The sequence below is a fragment of the Natator depressus genome, chromosome 5, assembly GCF_965152275.1.
Source record: "Natator depressus isolate rNatDep1 chromosome 5, rNatDep2.hap1, whole genome shotgun sequence".
Lineage (NCBI taxonomy): Eukaryota > Metazoa > Chordata > Testudines > Cheloniidae > Natator > Natator depressus.
In genome coordinates, this window is record NC_134238.1 from 10,509,377 (window position 1) to 10,530,943 (window position 21,567).

Consider the following 21,567-nt stretch of genomic DNA (forward strand, 5'->3'; position numbering starts at 1 on the left):
ACTACCCTGAGATGGTTATCTTCACTCACAGAAAGGAATAGTTCCAGTTCTGCTGCATGCTCATCCCAACCCTGTGGAATATGTCTTTGCAGGTAGTTGGGTGGCTCTGTGTGTTTTGGAACTCTGTTTCTCCATAAGTTGGTTGGAAAAAGCTGGGAGGGGGGAAATGAGTGAAAACACTGTCTACATTTTTTCACTGAAATTTTAAGAGTTGCCAATTTTACATTTAAATTTTGAAATTGGTTAAAAAATAGCCACCACTCTTTAGTTGGTTTAGAAATGGGGGGAAACATTTGCAAAATCAAGCTGAAAATCCCACATTCCCCCTTTTAAAAAGTGACTTGATCACAGTCTAGAAGTAGTTATATGATGAAGAGGTTTGTTACAATAGGCAGCTCTTTAATCTAGTGTGGGGGGGGAAGGTATAACAAGATTTAGTGGCTGGAAACTGAAGATAGACCAATTCAGACTAGAAATAAGGCATCAATTTTGTAACAGTGGGGGTAATTAACCATTGGAACAACTTATCTGAAGTGGTGGTGGCTTTCCCATAACTTTACATAGTATTTTCCATCTGTAGACCCCAAAGCACTTTACAAAGGAGGACAAGTATCATTGTTCCCATTTTTGCAGATGGGGAAACACAGGTAGAGAGAGGTGAAGTGCATTGCTCATGGTCACACAACAGTGCAATGGCAGACTGAGGTATAAAATCAAACATCCTCATTCATGTCCTTTCTACACTAGACCACACTGCCCCTCAGAGGTGACAATGAGCTGGGAAAAGGGCACAGGCTTCATGTTCTAAAAACAAACGAGCTCCAGATTTGGCAGTCAGTATCAGACTGGCCCTATTCCTCTCAGCTCAAGAATAGGAGAGGTTATAGAGGAAAATTAATGTAGAGATTCCTATCTGCATATGCATCATTCTTTCAATGGCATTCAGCTTTCCCTCTGCATATACTTCAGCTGCTAGCTCAGTGGTACATATAAATCCAACGGTAACACCTCATGCAGCTAGAGCAATTTCAACTTCCATTTTTTATATTTAAAAGTAAACAAAGAGGTCATTAATCATACTGATTTGTGCATTCCAACAGAAATTAAATCCGCAGTCTGAGATATGAGGGTGCAGTTTGAGGGTTAGGTTTCCCAAACTTTTGATGTCATACACACACATGGAAAAAGAGTGAGTGCATGTGTACGCACAGATGTTAACACTATGAATGGACAGAAACTTCTACCCTCACACAGAAGGATGCACAGAATGGTCAAAACCAGTGCAAATATATGAGGTCATAGGTACTGCATGTATGCATGAGAATTTCTGCACTGCACTAAAGCAGACAGAGAAGTGGCTATTGTGTATTTATGATTGTTAAAGAAAAGGATAGAGATAGATCTGCAGCTGGTGTAAATCAGCATAGATACATGGTCCATGGAGCTTCATTCAATATTTACATCAGCTAAGGATGCGACCTGGAATGTTGACACTGGCTAGTGGCTCTCATAAAAGGACTGTGCTAATAATCTCTGAACGCCTCTCAGTGTGAAATTGGCCACTCACAATTTCACAGGAGACCTAAAGAGGTGCCAAGAATCCTGATCAGGATAAGACTGTCCCAGATTTTGCAAACACCACCTGGGCATTGAAAGTCCAGGCCAGCATCCTGGAGCTGTGACAGCTGCTTCCTGGAGGTAGTTTTGCTGCATTGTCAGGCTCCTGCTACTGGGGTCTGTCCTGTGCAACAGTAAGGTTTTCTTCCAAGACTGCTTCTGACCCTGAAACCTGCCTCAGCTGCACTAGCACTGTGACTAATAATCTGCATATGTGGATGAGACTGGCTCAGAGGAATGGAGCTAACACTTAATGCCAGAACTGTGTGCTCCCTGACTTTAATGGGGGTGGGTGAGATCCAAACACACTACCAAATACTGTGTTGGAGCAATTCTCTAATACTGAGATTTAAAGCTGTGGTGCAGAAAGCATTAGCAGTCATAGCAGGGAGTGAGGCATTGGGCCCCTAGAATCACCCCAAAGGCAGCTATGTGGGGCAGGCTGCTCCAACAGCTTCCTTCCAGGAGGGGTGCATGTAAAGATTCTAACCCCCTTGGAGCTGTAGAGACTCCAGACAGCAGATGGGACAGACAGAGAGGAGATGGTGTGGGCACTGGGGCCATGTGAAACAGGCACGTTGCCAGCTTCCTCTTGGGGGGGAAGCCTGTAAGGATCCCTTCACTGCCCCAGCAGAGACTGACACCACTGGGCCTAGGCCTTTCCCTGACTTTAATTAGTGACATCATCACTTGGACATGGGACTACATGACACTTGTCAGTAAAAAGACTCCCAGTGACAGAACAAGCAGTAACAGTCTCAAGTTGCAGTGGTGGAGGTTTAGGCTGGATATTAGGAAAACCTTTTTCACTAGGAGGGTGGTGAAACACTGGAATGGAGGTGGTGGAATCTCCTTCCTTAGAGGTTTTTAAGGCTTGGCTTGACAAAGCCCTGGCTGGGATGATTTAGTTGGGGAGTGGTCCTGCTTTGAGCAGGGGGTTGGACTAGATGACCTCCTGAGGTCCCTTCCAACCCTGATATTCTATGATTCTATGACTTCACTTGGCTTTGGACCAGGCCCTAAACCCCCAGACTTTTATATGAGCAAGCACTGGGCTCAGCGTAAAACAGGGGATAAAATTTCTGGAGCCAGTCTCTTCTTTGGTCGTTCTAAAGCCCTGGTCAGCAACCTGGAACGAATGTCCTCAGGTCATTACAGCATTCCCAGTGTATTCACCCACCCGCATACCCAATGGTTTCCTGATCAAATTTTCTCCTTTTGATTAAAGCCTCATTTTTCTATCTTCCAGCTCTGCAAAACAAGCCTAGCTGCTGAAAATTGAGCTGTGCTCTTTCTGCTCCAATGTTAAGGGCAAACAAAGATTGCCGTAATCAGTAGTTAGCTTCCAGTTTTCTTTGTGATGCATGAGGCAGAGCTTGCTTTTTCCATATATCTCTGGCAGTTACACATTCCGACTCAGAGGTGCTGAGCTGACACTTATCACTGAGCAAACCAGACATGACTCAGAAGCCACAGAGGGAACAATAAGTCCCACTCTATCTATAGTTAACCTGGTCCATGGCTGAGGCTCCTACGCATTATGATAATACAAATAATATTAGTCACAAAGCTATCACTTACTACAAAGTGTGTGATTTTTAAAAATCTCAAAGAAATATACAGAAAGATTAGAGTAAGAATGGAAAAATGCCTAGTAGACAATTGCTTACAAATCAAAGCCCTTCAAACCCCACGTATTTTTAATAAAATATTTTTTTATTAACACGCACTACACTTAAAAGTCGTTTATGAGAAACATAAAAGGGAATATGAAAACCAGTGTGGGGTGCACAAATCCCACTAACACAAATAGGCACTAATTTACCTCTACCACAGCCCTCATAAATTCTTCCATAGATTTAAAAGTCCATGCAAAGGAAGGGGTTTGGGGGTGGGGAGGGAAACAAGCGCAAATAATTCCACTGTGAAGCACTTCCTGATTTTTCATCAACAGTTTATGCAGTAGATTCAAAATGAATTATTCATGAGATTTTGTCCATTGCATTGAACTTGAACCAAGCTTTGATGAACCCAGTGAATCCTTTCGGGAAAGTTCCAGCAGCATTTCTGCCGTTAGCTATTCTGTTTTGCCGGGGTCATTATCCGAGCAGTCTTGGTGTCCTAGCAAAGACCACGATAATCTAACCTAATTTCTCTCCCTCTCTCAGTCACGCATCATGCTATTTATTCTGCATATATTAATGGCATAGATATGAAAGGCTTCCCTTTGGGTCCAAATTCTATAAGTGCTAAGTGCCCTCAGCTTCATTGACTTCACTGGGAATTGAGGATTCTCAGAGCCAGGCAGGAAGTGCTTAGAACCTGACAGAATCAGGTGCCAATGCAGGATCCCTAATTCTTATGTTTTCAACCTAATTATAGAACAAGGAGCAAGACACTCTGCTCATGCAAACTGGCATAATTTCATTGACCTCAGTGTAGCTATGCCCCTTTATATCAGCTAAGGATAAATCAAGTAAATACTTGATTAAGAAATGTGAAAGACTGAGATTCATCCAGCAGGGACAGTGATGCGTTAGAAATAAACACTCCAATATCACAAACTGATTTGATCCATAGTCCTTTTCAAGCGGATGACATTGAGGAACGAAAGGCATTCAATCACCAAATATTCTATTCCTTTAATATATTGTCACTGTCAATCAGTGGAAAGTGGTTATCTCAATGGGTTTGGCAGAGCCTTCAATAATTCATCCTTGACTAACATGTCAGGGCTTTAACAACTAGTTTTCAATAAACAAGTGAAAATGTACTTTAATTATTTTACATTTAAATACATTTTTCTTGACTGTATCTTAGGGAAATGTTTTTGTTTTTTCCCCAATGGTTATAGTCACTGGCAATTTATTTTTATAGCTCCCCTTACAGCCATCTCTCCTCCTTTTAAAGAGGAGTAGGTTGATGTTACTTCAGTGCATATTTAAATAAACGATAAGAGACAGGAGAGTGAGTGTGTGTGCTGGATCTCTAACAAGGAGGGTTAGGAGAAGAAGAGAGACAGCTGCACATTTTACTTTGCTTCGTGGCACTTTGCTTCTTTGGGCTTGGGATAAATGAAGCCTGATTGTATTTTCAGGCCCTGCAGGGGGGAAAAAAGATATGTCCAAGTAGTGATACAATGCATTATTCTATTTGCACTCAGGGTTTGATCCTTCAAAGCACAGAGACATTCCCATTGACTTTGAAAGGCACTTAGTATTACTCAGAGTTAGTCCCTAAATGCTCCCACATCCCACTTTCGGAGGTATGTGGGGGATACACAGCAAAGTGACTCACTGCTCTCTCTGGCATTGCATTTATATAAGCTAGCATCACGGCTAAAGGCTGGGTGAGTTTGTTCCAAAGCCCTGGCAGGGTTGGAAGAAAAGGATTGATCTAGAAAGGTTTGTGATTCATTTGCTAATAGTGGCAGAGTGACTCTTACTTCTTACTGTCAACTTTGAGCCTGTGGACAAAGTCTACTGGGAAGCCAACCCACTGGGAGTGAAATGTAGAGGGGTGAGTTCTGGCACCTAAGGACAGGTGTCACAAGCGTGCAGCCTTCAGGAAGGGGAGTAATGCAGCTAGCATTGAAAGGGGTAGATGTTGTAAGAACAGAAAGCAGAGGCTCATTGACCTTGTTGTGGGATCTGAGTAATTCTCACTGCCTTAAACTCTCTCTCACCATACTCTTCTTACCTTTGTTTTTTCTTATCCCCCTCCAATGTCCTTCTGTTTTTATTATTCTCTCTTATTTGTGTCTTTTATATGTTCCAGCATCTATTCATCTACTGTTGTGCTCTCGATTATATAATTAATTCTCTTCCCGCCTTGTTTTGTTCTCTTAATAAATCCTGCTCTCCCACTTCCTTGCATATCCCAATTCAGAGAGACAGCGTGCAAGCAAATGCAGAATAGCCAATGGTTAGTGAGTTTACCTGGGATGAGGGAGACTGAGATGCAAGTCAAAGCTCCAGCTCTGACAGAATAGGGACTAAAACCTAGGTCTTCTATATCCCAAGCAAGTGCCCTAACTATTGAGCTATTGACTATTCTCCAAGGCTTTTTCACCCATTTTTATCACCAGAAGAATTGGAAGGCGTTGGTTTCACTCCAATGAAGAATGAAAGCAACTTTTGAAACCTGCACAATTTTACATGAAACAGAATTGTTGTTTTCCATCTAGCCCCAATTTTGACCTCTCATCTCATCCTCCTCCTCCAGAGATGAGGAAGAATACTGACGACACAGGGGATTGTTTAGATAGAGAATTTTATTTAGTTGCATAGAAAGTGACTGTAAATTTGCTTTTTAGCTATCCTGGGCACAGATAGATAGCAAAGAAGTCATGTTTCTGTTAAAGCAATTCAGCAAAGGGATTAAGCTCTAGGCTACTGTGATCCTGGTGCTCAGCTGCTTTAAGGCACCATAACTCCATTTAAGTCAATATGGCTATGTTGATTTACAGCAGTAAGCATTTTGAGTTAAAAATCTGCAGCTCCTGTTTATTTATTTTCACAGTTAAGGAAAGTTGCAGTCAAGATATTGTAGATTTTGGCCATTGGCATGAGCTAAGCATATTCCACTCAAGGGGTATCCAAATTCCATGGCAGCAACAAGAAGCCTTCAAAGAATCCAGGGATCTCATGGGGAAGTATGAAACATAGTAAGTAGCCCTGGTAAAATGAAAGTATTTCACTGTGCACCAATCCACGTAACCCAAGACTGAGATTCCACTCATAGTTCTTTTGTGCTGCACAAAGCAAACAAACTGTGTGAATGGGCTTGTCTATATTATAAAGCTTTATTGTGTTTGAACACAAATTGTTAAGCATCCAGTTAGATGACACAATATCAAGCATGACCTTGTAGGTCATTGTAGGCCGGGAGGAAACACATGCAGCATCATGCCAGCTGATCATGATTAAAATCTGCTGTGATCAAAAACTTGGGATAGGCGGGGGAAATCCAATGGATATTGATTAAAGTTTTCAAATTTAAATTTGTTTCCCCCTTTTTACTTTACTTTCTGTAAATAGTCAAGTTAATGATCTTCACTAGTGTGAACACATGGGGAACGTGAGTAGAAAATTGGGTTGCCCATAGTAGGGTGCAAACACCACAATCCCAATTGAACAATTCTTGGAATAGAGAGACAAGGTGCAGGAGTTAATATCATTTACTGGACCAACTTCTGTGGGTGAGAGAGACAAGCTTTTGAGCCTCACAAACTCTCTTTTTCTTCTGGTCTAGGAAAGGTACTCCAAGCATCACAGCTAAATGCAAGGTGGTACAGATTGTTTAGCATAAGTAGTTAGCACATATTCTAAGGGACCATTCAGGGTAGTGTGGGCCGTTAACACCTCTGCAGTCATGGGATAAAAAGAGGAGTTAGTGGGTTACAGATAGTTGTAATAATCCAGAAATTTTGTGTCTCTGTTCAGTCCATGGTTTTTAGTGTCTAGCAGAGTTATGAATTTAAGCTCTCAGGTTCATCTTTTGAATTTAAGCTCCCAGACTCATCCTCGCTTACAAACAGCCCCCCAGCCTGAAGCAAATACTCACCAGCAACTACACACCATGCCACAGAGACACTAACACAGGAACCAATCCCTGTAACAAACCTTGTTGCCTACTCTGTCCCCATATCTACTCTAGTGACACCATCAGAGGACCCAACCACATCAGCCACACCATCCGGGGCCCATTCACCTGAACATCTATTAATGTGATATATGCCAGCAGTGCCTCTCTGCCATATACATTGGCCAAACCAGATAGTCTCTACGTAAAAGAATAAATGGACACAAATCAGACATCAGGAATGGTAACATACAAAAGCCAGTAGGTGAACACTTCAATCTCCCTGGACATTCTATAACAGACTTAAAAGTAGCCATCCTGCAACAAAAAAACTTCAAAAACAGACTTCAAAGAGAAACTGCAGAACTAAAATTCATTTGAAAATTTAACACCATTAATTTGGGCTTGAATAAGGACGGGGAGTGGCTGTCTCACTACTTTCCCTCTCTTGGTATTGACACCTCCTCATCAATTATTGGGAGTGGACCACATCCAACCTGATTGAATTGGCCTTGTCAACACTGGTTCTCCACTTGTAAGGTAACTCCCTTCTCTTCATGTGTCAGTATAATAATGCCTGCATCTGTAATTTTCACTCCATGCATCTGAAGACGTGGGATTTTTACCCACAAAAGCTTATGCCCAAATAATTTTGTTTGTCTTTAAGGTGCCACTGGACTCCTCGTTGTTTTTGTGGATACAGAGTAACACGGCTACCCCTCTGATCTTTTGAAAGTGTTGTGCAGGTTTCCTTTGAGGATGAGAACTGATTGCTCAGATACAGAGTGATCAAATTCACCTTGCATTTAGCTGTGATGCTCAGAGTACCTTTCCTAGACCTGAAGAAGAGCTCTGTGTGGGTCGAAGGCTTGTTTCCCTCATCAACAGAAGTTAGTCCAATAAAAGATATGACCTCACCAACCTTGTCTCTCTAATATCCTGGGACAGACACAGCTACAGCTACACTGCATACATTTTTGGGAATTCTCTTTCACGGAATTACAGCTTCTGCCTATGTATATTTATATGGGAGGAGGCAGGCAAGCTGGTGACTTCGACATGAAATATTTTGAGCCTGCTCCTCAGATGACATCAATTGGTGTCACTCCATTGGGATCTGACCCACTGTCAGGTATGTTGTGAGTAAACTGCAACAAGGTGGCTTCCTGAGTCGGTGAGTGCTCCTCAGCTAAGCCCCTGCACAGTGCTTTGAAAGCACGTAGAACCTGTCAGTAGAACTGTGTGAGTCTGAAGACTTCCCTTGCTTCTCTTTACACAGGAAGAACAAAACAAAAAAAAAAGCTTGCAGGCATAGGGGGAATTTAATTAAAGTCAGTGGAGAAATTAAAAGTGGAAAAGGATAAGGACAGGGACAGGGAAGTGAAAGGGAAAGCATAGAAGGAGAGTCATGAAAGCAGCAGAAAAAACAAACAAACAAACAAAACACACATTCTTTCCTAATTGTGCTTTGAAGGGTCTCTAATGAATTCTCCTCTTCATCCTAACTACAGCAGTGCCCTGAACTGCAGATGGCTTGGCTCAGCAGCAGGGATGGGTTAGAATGGAAAATGCAGCCCCCTGTGGCTGCCTCGCAGATGGTGAACAGCAAAGGGACTGACAGTGCCCAATCATTGTCATGTAGCCCTGTTTATTTCCTTATTTCGGAGTTTACTTGGGACCAGCAGAACAGAAATGCTTCCATATGGAGGCTTTTGTAGCTAGACTCCTTTAGTCAAAAGGCTTCCTTTCCTTAATAAGAACCAATTAGAAGTGAAAAGAAAATGGTACCAACATAGTCCCCATCTACAGTAGTGACTGTAAAACCTCTTTGAGTTAGTCTGCAGGTGAAAACCAGATATGCTCATGTAACCGCTGGTGACTTACATTCACATCCCATCATGATTCAGCTGTCCTGAGTGTGTGTGACAGGGAGACCCTGAATCAGTGGAGCACGGGGATGAACCAAATCCCCAATTCCAAACCAGACCACTGTCACAGTAATTGGCTGATTTTCATTTTTTACTAGTGCCATACAGAAGCTCGACATTCAGCATTGTGAATCATAGACCCAGAGTAAGGCACTGATCCTGTAAACATCTAGGCATGTAAGTAACTTTACACATGTGATTAGTCCTGTTGACTTCAAGCACCTAAGTGTGTGCAGGACTCTCCCCAGTGGCAGAGAGGAACATAGGATAGTTATTAGATTATTATTAGAAATTATTAGAAATTAGAGACTGAAAAGCTCTTCTAGTCACCTGATCCGTTCTCTTGACAGTATAGGACTAGTCTCTACAGTTCATTCTCCTGCATTCTGTTTAGCTCATCTAAAAACGGTACCCGTGCTGGGACTTCCACCAACCTTGGGAGACTATTCCACAATCTAATCAACCTCACTCTTAGTAAATGGTTACAGATAGATACCCTACCTTCCTAGAAACCACAGGGAGTGAACCCCTTATAGATAGACTGAATGTGTATACATGTTCTTAGCTTTTATCTAAACATTTCATTCCATTCCTCCTAGCCAAATGCTCATGAGTGCTTCCACCAGTTCCTTCTGTTCCTTGATATTTACACCCTTGAAATATGACAGACTGTCATCTCCAGTGTAGACACTGGGCCTGATTCTTGACTACATTACACCATTTTATCCATGTGTAAGTAACACAGTGAAGAATCATGGTATATTGTTTGACCAAGCTATACAAATATTGGTCTTTTACTCATCTGGAATCATAAATCAAATTTTCTAGTCACGTTAATCATTTTTGTTGATCTTCTCTGAACTCTCTCCAATTCAGCAGCAGCTTTCAGGTATTGAAGGGACTGGGACTGCATACAGTTCTTATGACTTAATCATGTGCTTAAATGCTTCCTTGATTCAGGCCTTAGGTGGGCTAGTGATCAGTGGAAGGGTGAAGCCTAGACATGGAGGAAAGGTGGCCCATCAATGGCTATAAGTGAAGATGGTCAGGGACACAGCCCTCTGCTCTGGATGTCCCTAAACCTCTGTGTAGTGGGGCAGTTACCCCACTGCAGTGGAAAAGGCTAGGCTTATTGGGGAGGCAGCCACAGCTGGGGCCAGGCCCCATCAGGCCACACCTGGCCCTGTTATAAGGGCTCAGGGAGGAGCTGTCTCACTCTCTCTCTAGCTGTGGAAACAGAAGGACCTGGCTGCCTGGGAATAAGGTACCTGGAGCAGAGCAGAGCAGAGCAGTGCTGCGGAAGGGCAAGAGGCGCTGGGAAGCTCCAGCCTGGCAACTCCCCAGGCTGAGGCCTTGAGAAAGGCCTATGCAGGTACTGGGGCTGTAATGTGCAACCTGGGGTTAGGCAGAGGCAGCTGGTCCAACCCCCTTGCCGGTGATGAGTGGCCTTTACAGACTGCAGTTTGCCCCAGTGAGAGGGGGCTACATGATGACTGGCAGTAGCCACTGAGACAAGGTGGGCTTAGAGGGTTGGGAGTTCCCTGGGAGGGGAGACCCAGAGTTTAGGGGTACTGCTGGGGCAGAATCCTGAGGTAAAGGGCACTGGGGTCCAGGAGGGACATGGGGGCCTGAGGCAGGCGAGTCACTGGCCACCAGGAGGTGCTGTGGAGCTGGAGTTGAGCTAATTCCCAAGATGACCAGCAGGAGGCACCACACCAGGGAGTCTGCTCTTTGCTACATTCTGACTACCAGAAAGTGGGACTGGATGACGGGATGGATAACTTGAAACTTTGCCCTGTTCTGTTCGTTCCCTCTGAAGCATCGGGCACTGGCTGCTGTCAGAAAACAGGATACTGGGCTAGATGGACCATCCGTCTGACCTCGTATGGCCATTTTTATGTTATGGTCTTATGTACCGTGTTCTCAATAGCCAATTGGTATTTGACCTACAGAAATCATCCTATTAAACGTACACACGAGAACCACAATGGACTCCTCCTCCTCTCCAGCTACTGAAGGGCGTGAACAGCCACAGTAATGAAATATCTTTAACTCTCATCCCTGAGGCAAACAATTCTGTCCCTGATGTCTTGTCCAAATTCATAAAATAAATGAATGAGCCAGTGCTTCATCCTGCCAAGTGGATAACAAACATGTTACCGTTCTTCAGGCAGAAAAGAGAGGGAACAATTATTTATTAATGTGTCTATTTATTAATCCGTACATGGATGTCTCACATGTCACTCACTAGGAAAGAGAGGAGTTTGTACAGCAACAGCAGCACAAAAGTAAACTCCAAACCTGTTAGTTAAAATGGCTTCTGAAACAGAGACAAAGTCAGCCACCATTCATTACAATCTGCTAGAAGTGTATGCACTCAAAGGGCCACTGTTTTTCAAGCTAAGTCATGCTGACTAGTACCCAAGTCCTCCAATTGTGTCTTTGAGATCATTGTGACCTACTTATTCTAGAAGGTAGTACTCAGTGAGAGTTCAGGTGACAGAATTTCACCCACACTTTTTAACCTCTAGAAGCCATTTGTAGCTACATTGTGGCTTTACCAAAAGTCTAAGTAAGGGACAATGTGTAGTTGTGTTTAACCAGGAGCAGATCAGGAACAAGATTGTGTCTAAGGTCATGTCTGCTTTATGCCAGTATAGGACTACACCAGAAAAGCACTCTGAGTGTGGATGCAGAGTAAATTAGCAAAATTGGTTTTGCTGGTATATCTTATTCCAGCCCCACCCCAAGAGAAATAAACTTATCACAAGACTCACCATTCCAGAGCACCCCCTTGTAGCACAGTGTGGCATTGCAGCCATTCTGCCTCAGTTTCCCCACCATGTTCTTTGGACTATTCCAGCCACAGATATGACTTGACCCTCCAGCCAAGCCACATTAGAAAATTCAACCCCTCCCAGGGTAACAGAGTCCCTTAGATAAAGTACAGCAAAAGCACAAAAGGAAAAAAATCTTTGACCTAGTCAGGTTCAGCATACAGCCCCCTTCCTTACAGGCAGGCCCAAGGTGCAATGGGCTGTCTCAACACCCCCCAACAGGTACATGTTCTCTGGTCTGTTCAATCATCCAGTCCAGGCCCACCCTCCTACAAAGGGCTCTGGCTGGAACACTCCTCAGAGAGCTCCTAGCCCTCAATCAGGCTTCCCATGCCCAGGTAGGAGTGGTTTGTCTGCTCTCCTCCCCAGTCATCACTCAACTGCTGGGGTGTCCTCCTTTTAAGTCCAACTCCCAGCACAGGTGTTGAGGGACATAGCTAACTGAGCAGGACTGACTGGCCCCAGGTCACTTATTACATTCCTCCACTCCACTTGCCCAGCCCGAGGGCAAGCTCTATAATCTAGAAGGTCCTCTCCTGTACTCTTCAGATCTGGTTTATTTATGTCTTCTGCCTCAGGGCTGTGGTGGGTTCTGTGCTTGTAGATGCTTTAGCTCCCCCTCAAGCTTACTGACTATCGAGATTAGAAGGCTCCTCTCCCTTAGTGTCTTCTGGTGCTCGTTTACCAGTTGCCACCAGGTATACTGATAGGGAGTGAGCCAGTGACTACAATCTTCTGCTTCTCCATTAGGGACCGTCTGGCATCCCACTGCACATCATGTGGCCTCAAGCTTCTGCTCCCTGGCCTTTATCTCTGCCAGGGGCTCACACAGTTCTGTCACTAGACTACACATTACTCCCTCCTGGAGCTGTGGGGCCTCTTCTGGGGTTGTCAGAATGTCTTTAAACTGTTCCGTACACAAGACCTGGTCTCTAAACCCAGCCTTCTCCGGCTTCCCATTAGTTAAAGAACCCAGCTCTTGCTTTCCAGTTACCAGTACCCTCCCTGCTTTTACAAGGGAAGCTCACCTTTGATCCCCTGTTTTACAGCACTTATTGCTGCCTGGAGCATAGCCAGTTCCGGCACCTGCAAGCATTTTGTCATCTGAATTTGAGAGCTGCTCTGTTGGGCAAAGACCTCTGCCCCATGCTCATCAGCCACAGAACCCTCTCCTCTATCTCATCCAGCCCCTCATAGATGAATCTGTGCAGTAGCGTAGGGAGGGGCTACTGTTATCCCTGGTATGTCTGTTGCATACACCATCTCTGCAGGTGGGTTGGTTTCTGGATCCAGTGCCTCTCTCATATCCCTGGGATGGGAGAGAACTCCTCTCCCATCCTCCTCTTAAGTCCAAGCTTCCAGCAATGCCATAGCAAGGCAGGGCTAATTGTACAGGGCTGACCCTCCAGGCCTTTAAATGGGGCAGGCTGCCCTGTTACAAAATATATTGATAAAAGTGTAATGTTGCAATTATAGCTGCGTCTGCACTACGGGCTTTTGACTGGTTAGCTGTGTTGGCCAGGGATCTCTCCTTTTCACAACCCTGACTGACATAACTATGCCAGCAGACGTTTGGAGCATAGACATGGCCTAGGAGTAACAATCTGGTCCCTGTCTCTCCTCTTGTACCTGTGGGCAAGTAATTTGAGTAAACCCAGGGTCTGGTACAGATTATTTCTTCCACTGTGCTGGCTGAGCTGAGCAGGCTGGCACATTGTGGGCAGAGTCAAGGCTTTGCTCACATATGTGGGGGAGAGGAAATAGCAGCCTCTTAAAAGTTGTTCTCTCCCCTATGCTGCACCCCATGGTAAATAGCCTGGCATAGGATTAAAAATTACACACCTGCGAGGGTCACAACCACACCTTTTGTGTTTTTTACTTCTGCAGCTACTTTCAAAGGCATCCCCTCTCCCATCCTCACCCCCACTTTGTACTATAACCAAACGGATTTATTGAAATGATTTAAGGAGTTGTTTAGACATGTAACTAGTGACATGCCATTCCCATCAGGTTGAGCAGAGCTCACATTTGTTGACACCACAGGCCAGTCTGTTCTCCTAGACCTTTTCTTAAAAGGGTAGTTTGAAGGCGGGTTAGAAAAGAAGGAAGGAGAAGAATTTTATGGTGGAGGCGAGTTTTACTGATTGATCTGAGACAATCCTGTATGTGTTCTTATTATTCCGTTTCAGTAGCATCCACAGAGTGCTCATCACTCTCCACTCAGAGAAATCAATCCCTTCCTTGAGCAGCTGTGATCTATTGTGTAATACCACACAAAGGTCCAGTCCTGCACTGTGATATGTAGAGGGTGAGTGCTGCCCCTGTATTGATCACAAGGCAGGTTTAAGACCTAATACTGTGCAAAATGTAGTACTGTCTGGTGTACGTTGCATAGTGGATATGTTTTGTGCCATACCAATCTAGTAAATCTAAATTCACTGAGTTATAGCAGAGGTGAACTGGGCCCAATATGTTTGAAGTGCAGATATGAACTTTGAAACTGTTACTGGAGTTACTGGATCAGGTTGTCTGATTCATCAAGTTTATGCTCAGAGACTTGTTTCTCTTCTTGGCCCTGGTAGAACCCTGGGGAGTGCTCTAACTTGTACCACTTTGCAATAGTCCCCAAGGGACAATCCAGCAGTTGTGCTTAGCCAGAGCCCACAATGCTACAGCCAACTTCCTAACATATACCCTGTGGTGTACCTGTAAGGCAGATGGTGTACGAGCTCATTATAATGTCACTACATTTCCTGGGGACCCCCCACCACTGAAGAACTCCCCCGGGAAAAGCACACACTCAAGCTCTACTCCTTTGCACTACCTGGAGAGGGAGCAGATCAGGACAGAGAAACTGCCCCACTAAAAGACTGTTTATAAACTCAAGTGGTACGAGTTTGTGGTTTCAGTCCAGTTCCTAGAGCATACATTTTCACCTCCCAAAAACCCAGGCTGGTCCTGATTCTGCAAAAATATCCTGAAATCAATGGACTATTCACCTGCTTAAAAGTTTGCAGGACTGGGGCATTTGTGCAGCTGTCGGCATCAGAGAGCGTGAACAGAATGAATGGACCGTGGAACAGTTAAATACTGCTGACTAGATTGGGTCAGGAAAGGCATTTTTCTTTGTGTGTGCATGCAAAAAAAAATTCTTCATAATTTCTCTGGTTTTTAGTTGAACACCTGACAATCAAATATTGTGTGGGTTTTCTGGCAGAAAATATTTGGGTTTTGGGGTTGCTAATCCCATGAACATTTACGTTGTCAGATTTTCATTTTTCCAATGACAACCTGAACACTTCTCAAGCATGCTCATTTCTTGTGAGAGAAAAAAAAAAGCCATTTTCCATTCTAAAAAAACTCTTTCAATGCAAAGTTTTTGAAAAGCTCTACTTCTGACCCAAGACATGATCCCTTTAGCTCAGGTGAGGGGGCAACTCCAGTATGTTCCAATCCAGCACCTTTTACCACCAATAGATTGGCTATGTCTAAATGGTATTATGAGTAACATAGCTGATCATGTTCATTCAGCAGGTCTGACTTCTTTCAGGAGATAGACAAATCTGACCAGATTGAAGCATCCTTTAGGAAATAACATCCCTCGTGAGGCAGAGTTATTTTATTCAAATGTTAGGAAAACTCAACTTGTTTGTTCTTTATGCTATGCTTAGCAATAATTAGCTGAGAGGCTTAATACAAATGTTTCACAGAGTGTGTTATAATTAATTATTATTGGTGTTGCTAAAATTAAGCTGGAAATGAATAGCCTGCAGAATTCAGAGGCTGTTCTGTTTATCTTTTGTGTATTACTGAATAAAATAGGTGATTAAACCAAGCTGGTTAGACTGTGTTGCTTAGCTGGGGTCTCTCCTGGAACTAGATTCACCAACCAAGCCCAGAGCTATGAATAATATTTATAAACAAACCCAGTCTCTCTCTCTCTCTCTCTCTCTCTCTCTGTCTCTCTCTATCTCTCTCACATACACACACTTTGTCAAAAGACTAACTAAGGTTTGTGAATCTTACAAGCCAACACAGGATAAGTTTGGAGATGGGATTTTAGTACAGATCATTATAAAACAGGGGCCAATGCAAAATCTGCTTTCAGGTCAAAATGGCCTCAAAGTCAGCAGGGTTTCAAAGTGCAGATTTTGGGTCCATCTTGAAACAAAGCAGTGAATGATGAATGGCTTTACTTAGTCTCAGCCCCAAACTGCTTGAAATAACATTTTAGTATTTCTCTAGAACTCAGAAAGGGATCTCTTTTTTCAAAATATAATATACAGCGGTGAGCTTACTTTTGAAGGACAGAACACTGTTACTTCCTCATTAACTATAGTGAAACTACTTGCCCTGTTATAATATGCCTGTGTAGCTTTATTTCTGTACCTTAATTGAAATAAACCCATAAGACTAAATTGGCTTCTCCCTGCCCCAGAGTAAAATAGATGCAATTATTGTTTGTTGAATGAAATTGCAAATTTGGGGACCTTAAATTCAGAATCCTTAAAATCTTTTGAAGTTAATACATCACTATTCTTAACTAGCGATGAGCTAAGAGGTGATGTTCAGATCTGATTTTAGTTGGGATTTAGGATAGGATTCGAGATTTGGGTTCTGGAAATAGGGTTTAACTTTGGGTGCCTCACCATTAAGATCTCATTAGCTCTTCCTGTACGATTTCTGCTACACTGAATGGGATAAGTGTTGTGAGATTGGCTCTTCTAAGATATCTGCCATTTTAGGCCACAATCTTGCAAGAAAAACAGTTCAGTACTATCCAATCAGAACCAGAAACTAGGCTCCTGCTAGTTTTGCATTCCAATCTGTAACTAAAACTACAGTGACAGGTTTTTATCTTGAGATTCAAATCCCAAAGCTGACTCCACCTAAAGATTGAAAACGTTCAGGTTTGGGGTTCCAGCCATGTTTCATCTCTCCCTGGACCAGGATTTTCAGCAGAAATCTGTCAGCACCATTGGTAACAGCTCAATTTTCAGTTGACTTCTGCCCTTATTTTTCCATTGGCTTTTCAATCATAGAATCATAGAAATTATAGAAGATTAGGGTTGGAAGAGAATTTAGGAGGTCATCTAGTCCAAACCCCTGCTCAAAGCAGGACCAACCCCAACTAAATCAACTTTTGTTGCCATCTTCATGGGAATGTGTATCTATATTATGATTTTGGATTTGATCTAAATGGGTTCACAACATCCAGATTTCACTTTCAGGTTCAGAACAGGAACAAACTTCAGTATATTTCACCTGTTATTTTCCCCTCCAAAATGACGATTAACAGCAAATCTCACATGATTTCTGTACAAGCCATAAATCATTCCAGGTTAATTCAAAACTGCACCTAGGTTTGATCAAAACCTTTTGCCAACCTGGAGCAAGTTAGCTGTTCTGTTCATTCCCTCTGAGGCACCTGGCATTGGCCACTGTTGGAAGACAGGATACTGGATTAGATGGACCTTTGGTCTGATCCAGTATGGCTGTTTATGTTCTTATGATCCCAAAGCAGGTGATTCTTTTGCATAACGATTGGTATTTTATTGCTGATATTTTCCCTAGTACTTGACAGGTTTCAGAGTAACAGCCGTGTTAGTCTGTATTCGCAAAAAGAAAAGGAGTACTTGTGGCACCTTAGAGACTAACCAATTTATTTGAGCATGAGCTTTCATGAGCTGTAGCTCGCGAAAGCTCATGCTCAAATAAATTGGTTAGTCTCTAAGGTGCCACAAGTACTCCTTCCCTAGTACTTGTAAAGTTGGGCCACATTCTTCTTCCATTTACACCAATGATATTAATGTGGTGGCAAATGAAAGCAGAACTGGGCACGACTCTAGTAAACAAGCACCTTAGTGATAAATAAAACCCCTACATTTGATTGTTGAGTTTATCATGTTTAAGATACGCAACCAAAAGTCTTGGCTTTGCAAACCTAGGTGGGGCATCTTAAGACCCCTTTGAAGACATTTTTCTTATTATATTTCTGCCCTCCTCCTTATAAATCCATACAAAGCCAGAAGTGCAGATGCTTAAAAGAAGAGAAAAACTTATCTGCAGAGTTTTTTTATATAATTGATTTCATAATACACCAGTGACACCAAACGAATAAGTTCCTGTGTAGTTTCCAGGCCAGGAATGACTGTGGGGAAGTATAGGTTCCCTAGCTGCCAATATCTGTGTTGTATGTATGGATGAGTAACTTGAAGTCTTTAAATCATGGTTTGAGGACTTCAGTAACTCAGCCAGAGGTTACAGGTCTATTACATAAATAGGTGGGTGTGATTCTGTGGCCTGAAATGTGCAGGAAGTCAGACTAAATGATCATAATTGCCCCTTCTGACCTTAGAGTCTTTGAGTTATTTTGCATAAGATAAGGAATTCCCTGAACTTTACCTTTACTTCAAAATTCAACAAAATCTATGTCTTTCCATGTCAATAAATGTTCATATGGGGACAGATTGTGAACTCCTTCATCATGTTGAACAATAACTGACAACATGAGTAGTCCCACGGAATTCAGTGAGGCTGTTTATGGAGTAATGCATTACTCAGTGTGAGTATGGGGCTTGCAATATAACTCTTAATTTTCATAGAATCATAGAGGATTATGGTTGGAAGAGACCTCAGGTGGTCTTGTCGTCCAACCCCCTGCTCAAAACAGAACCAACTACAACCAAATCATCCTAGCCAGGGTTGTGGCAAGCTGGGCCTTAAAAATCTCTAAGGATGGAGATTCCACCAGCTCCCTAGGTAACCCATTCCAGTGCTTCACCACCCTCCTAGTGAAATAGTGTTTCCTAAAAAGAAAAGGAGTACTTGTGGCACCTTAGAGACTAACCAATTTATTTGAGCATAAGCTTTCGTGAGCTACAGCTCACTTCATCGGATCCTAGACCTTGCCCACTGCAACTTGAGACCATTGCTCCTTGTTCTAATCCCCCGCCCCGCTCCACACACACACTCCATCTGCTTTGCTTGCTTCCAACCAGGGCTGGATCAGGAAATTCCAAAAATATTAGAAGAAGTCTTGTTTAAATGAAACCATCCATTTAATTTCCAAACCAAGAAGATTTGGATTAGTTGGAATAAGCTTCATGTAGGCATCATGATGTTTCAAATACTAGAAATTATTAACTCGTTGAAGTTTCCTTAATTTGTATCTGAGATTCATCTCCCACAATCCAATTCCATTATGAATATTGCAGCATGTATATCTTTACTTTGAAATGTCACAGCGGTTGGGGAACTACTCTTTTAAAATAAATGGTGCTTGCATAGACAAGGTGGAAAAAATTGCTGCCACCTTTGGGATACTCTCAGCAAAAACAAGCATGGCTTTGTTGAAAGTTACAATGGAAAGATATTTCACAGAGATCCTGCTTGCTGCAGAAAAGTGAGTTGGGAAATACATGCAGTAAACTAACATAAGAAGCCCAATTGTTCGTGTTTTATGTAGCGAACAGCAATCGTTTCTCAATATACCACTGCAAAAATTGTCACCGGCTTGGTTAGATTAATATTGAGGGGGTATATTCCTCTTAGATGAAGGATGCAACCCTAAAACTAAAACCAAATGGAACACTGGCTATAGCATATGGATATAGAGAATGATGTCCTCACTGCTTAAATATAACTATCTACATCTAGTCTTACCAGGTAAGTCGCAAACAGTGCTTGGCTTGTCTGCAATATCAGTAGTTTAGATTTACAGCTTGCTTATTCTGTCTGCCCTCCGACTTGCATGGAGGCTAGTCTGTGAAATACTGTATCCCAGTTGTATAGTCATTTCCCGCAGATTTAATTATATACTTGTTGTGCTGGGTTAAATATGCTGGCTACCAAGACAAACACTGCATGCTCAGCAAAGTCTTTTCTTTGCTTTTTTTAAAGATCAGGGAACGTTAGTGTCAGTGACAATAAATCAAAAGGTGATAATATCTGAGAAAAAGAAAACCTCGTCCGGAGGAAAAAATCATAGCTCCTCTGAAGAGATGCCACCGCAGACAATATCATGTCTTGCCAGCACTGGACAGCGATATTCAAATATGCTGGGTATCAGCCTTCTGACCTGGAGAGACACTCAGATATGCATCCTATAACTTTCCAGACAGGAGGTGCGAGTACCACCAGCAGAGCCATAATGTCACACAGTAAAGAAGTAACTTAGAAGCTGTGTCATCCTCCTCACTTTCCACTGCAGACCTGACTTGGCAGTCGGTTTTGCAAGTGGTCTCTCCCACGTGCCTCTATGAAGGATGATTTACAGGCCCACAAGTTACACGTATACTGCCCAACATGCCGGGACCCCTTAAAAAGTGCCACAGTGGCATTGCCAGAGGCAGAACGGAACAGTAAGCTAACACCAGCAGGCTGACTGGACCCCCATGTCTGTAAAGGAAAGAGAAGGCTGGCTAAGGGGGAAAAAAAGGATTACAACATTTTTTTCTGCAACAGAATTAAGCTGACTCATGCCCCCAGTCGTTAATTTCAATTTTTTTTAATCCAAACCATCTTCAGCTGAACTAGGGGTGGGGAAGAAGCCCCTTATCAAGCCATTCTTGTTCTCAGAAGTTTACACTCCGATCCACCCCTTGCTGTTAATTAAAAACTTACCGCTTTTGCCAACTCCCCCAGCTCCCAGCATCACCACCTTGTACTCCCGGGAGCCTGCTGAAGAATTGCTGGAGGAGCTGATCATTTCATTTTCTAGCTCCATCTTGCACAAGGGACCAGAGGAGAGTGAGAAGGAAGAAAAAGCAACTGACAAGTGCTTGCTCTGATCTTAAACAACTATAAAAGCAGCATAAATAAAAAAAAAGAAAGGTATGATACAAGAGGTATGATTTATCAGCCTCACACTCACGGCTGCTCCTGCGGTAGCTGGAGAAGGTCTCATAGCAACCACTTTAACAGCTTCCAATAAAAATCTCTCTCTGCCCCCTCCCATCTCTGTATCATTCTCTCTATGTATCTCTTCCTGGACAGAAGCAGTTTTGTAAGACTCAGGAGCTCTGGTGCCTATGGGTGTTGCTATGTCATTAGATTTTAACTAAGCGGAGCCTCAGGGGGGGGAAATTGATCACATATCTCTTAATTCTTAAGCTTCTCAATGCAGAACTTATTTTATTTTAAAGAGAGAATGGAGGTGTATCAGCCAGTTGCTTTGCCACTGGGGCGTTAACCTGCGTTGACTGAAGTTGCCAGATTTGCACTCGGTTGAATGATCCATTTCCAGAAAAATAAGAGACAGCTTTATAAAATACTCTTTTTTTTCTGTTTTTCAGTGGTTTCACAAATAACAAACTCTCCACTTTAGGATTTTCCATAGTATCCATTGTTTTAGTATCCGCAAAAAGAAAAGGAGGACTTGTGGCACCTTAGAGACTAACCAATTTATTTGAGCATAAGCTTTCGTGAGCTAGACTAACACGGCTGTTACTCTGAAACCTGTTTTAGTATCGTTCACAGATAGAAGTGTTGAGTTTGAAGTATGCTGATTTGTAGACATTTGATTTTTCTTCCCATGAAAAGCTTCAAAAAATTGTCATTAAAAATGGCCACTATTTGAGAAACATCACTAATTATTTGTG

At 42.8% G+C, this 21,567-nt stretch overlaps 1 protein-coding gene across 2 annotated transcripts in view; it reads right to left on the bottom strand.

Moving 5' to 3' along the window:
• Nucleotides 1-20,870, bottom strand: part of RIT2 (Ras like without CAAX 2) — a 262,487-nt gene extending 241,617 nt beyond the window's left edge. Inside the window, exon 1 of one of the 2 annotated variants that reach the window (XM_074952303.1) lies at nt 20,591-20,870. In XM_074952303.1, coding sequence (XP_074808404.1) covers nt 20,591-20,693 — 103 coding nt within the window. In that variant the 5' untranslated portion in view covers nt 20,694-20,870. The remainder of the gene's footprint in view (nt 1-20,590) is intronic. The other variant, XM_074952304.1, reaches the window with a different exon arrangement.
• Nucleotides 20,871-21,567: the final 697 nt, after the last annotated feature.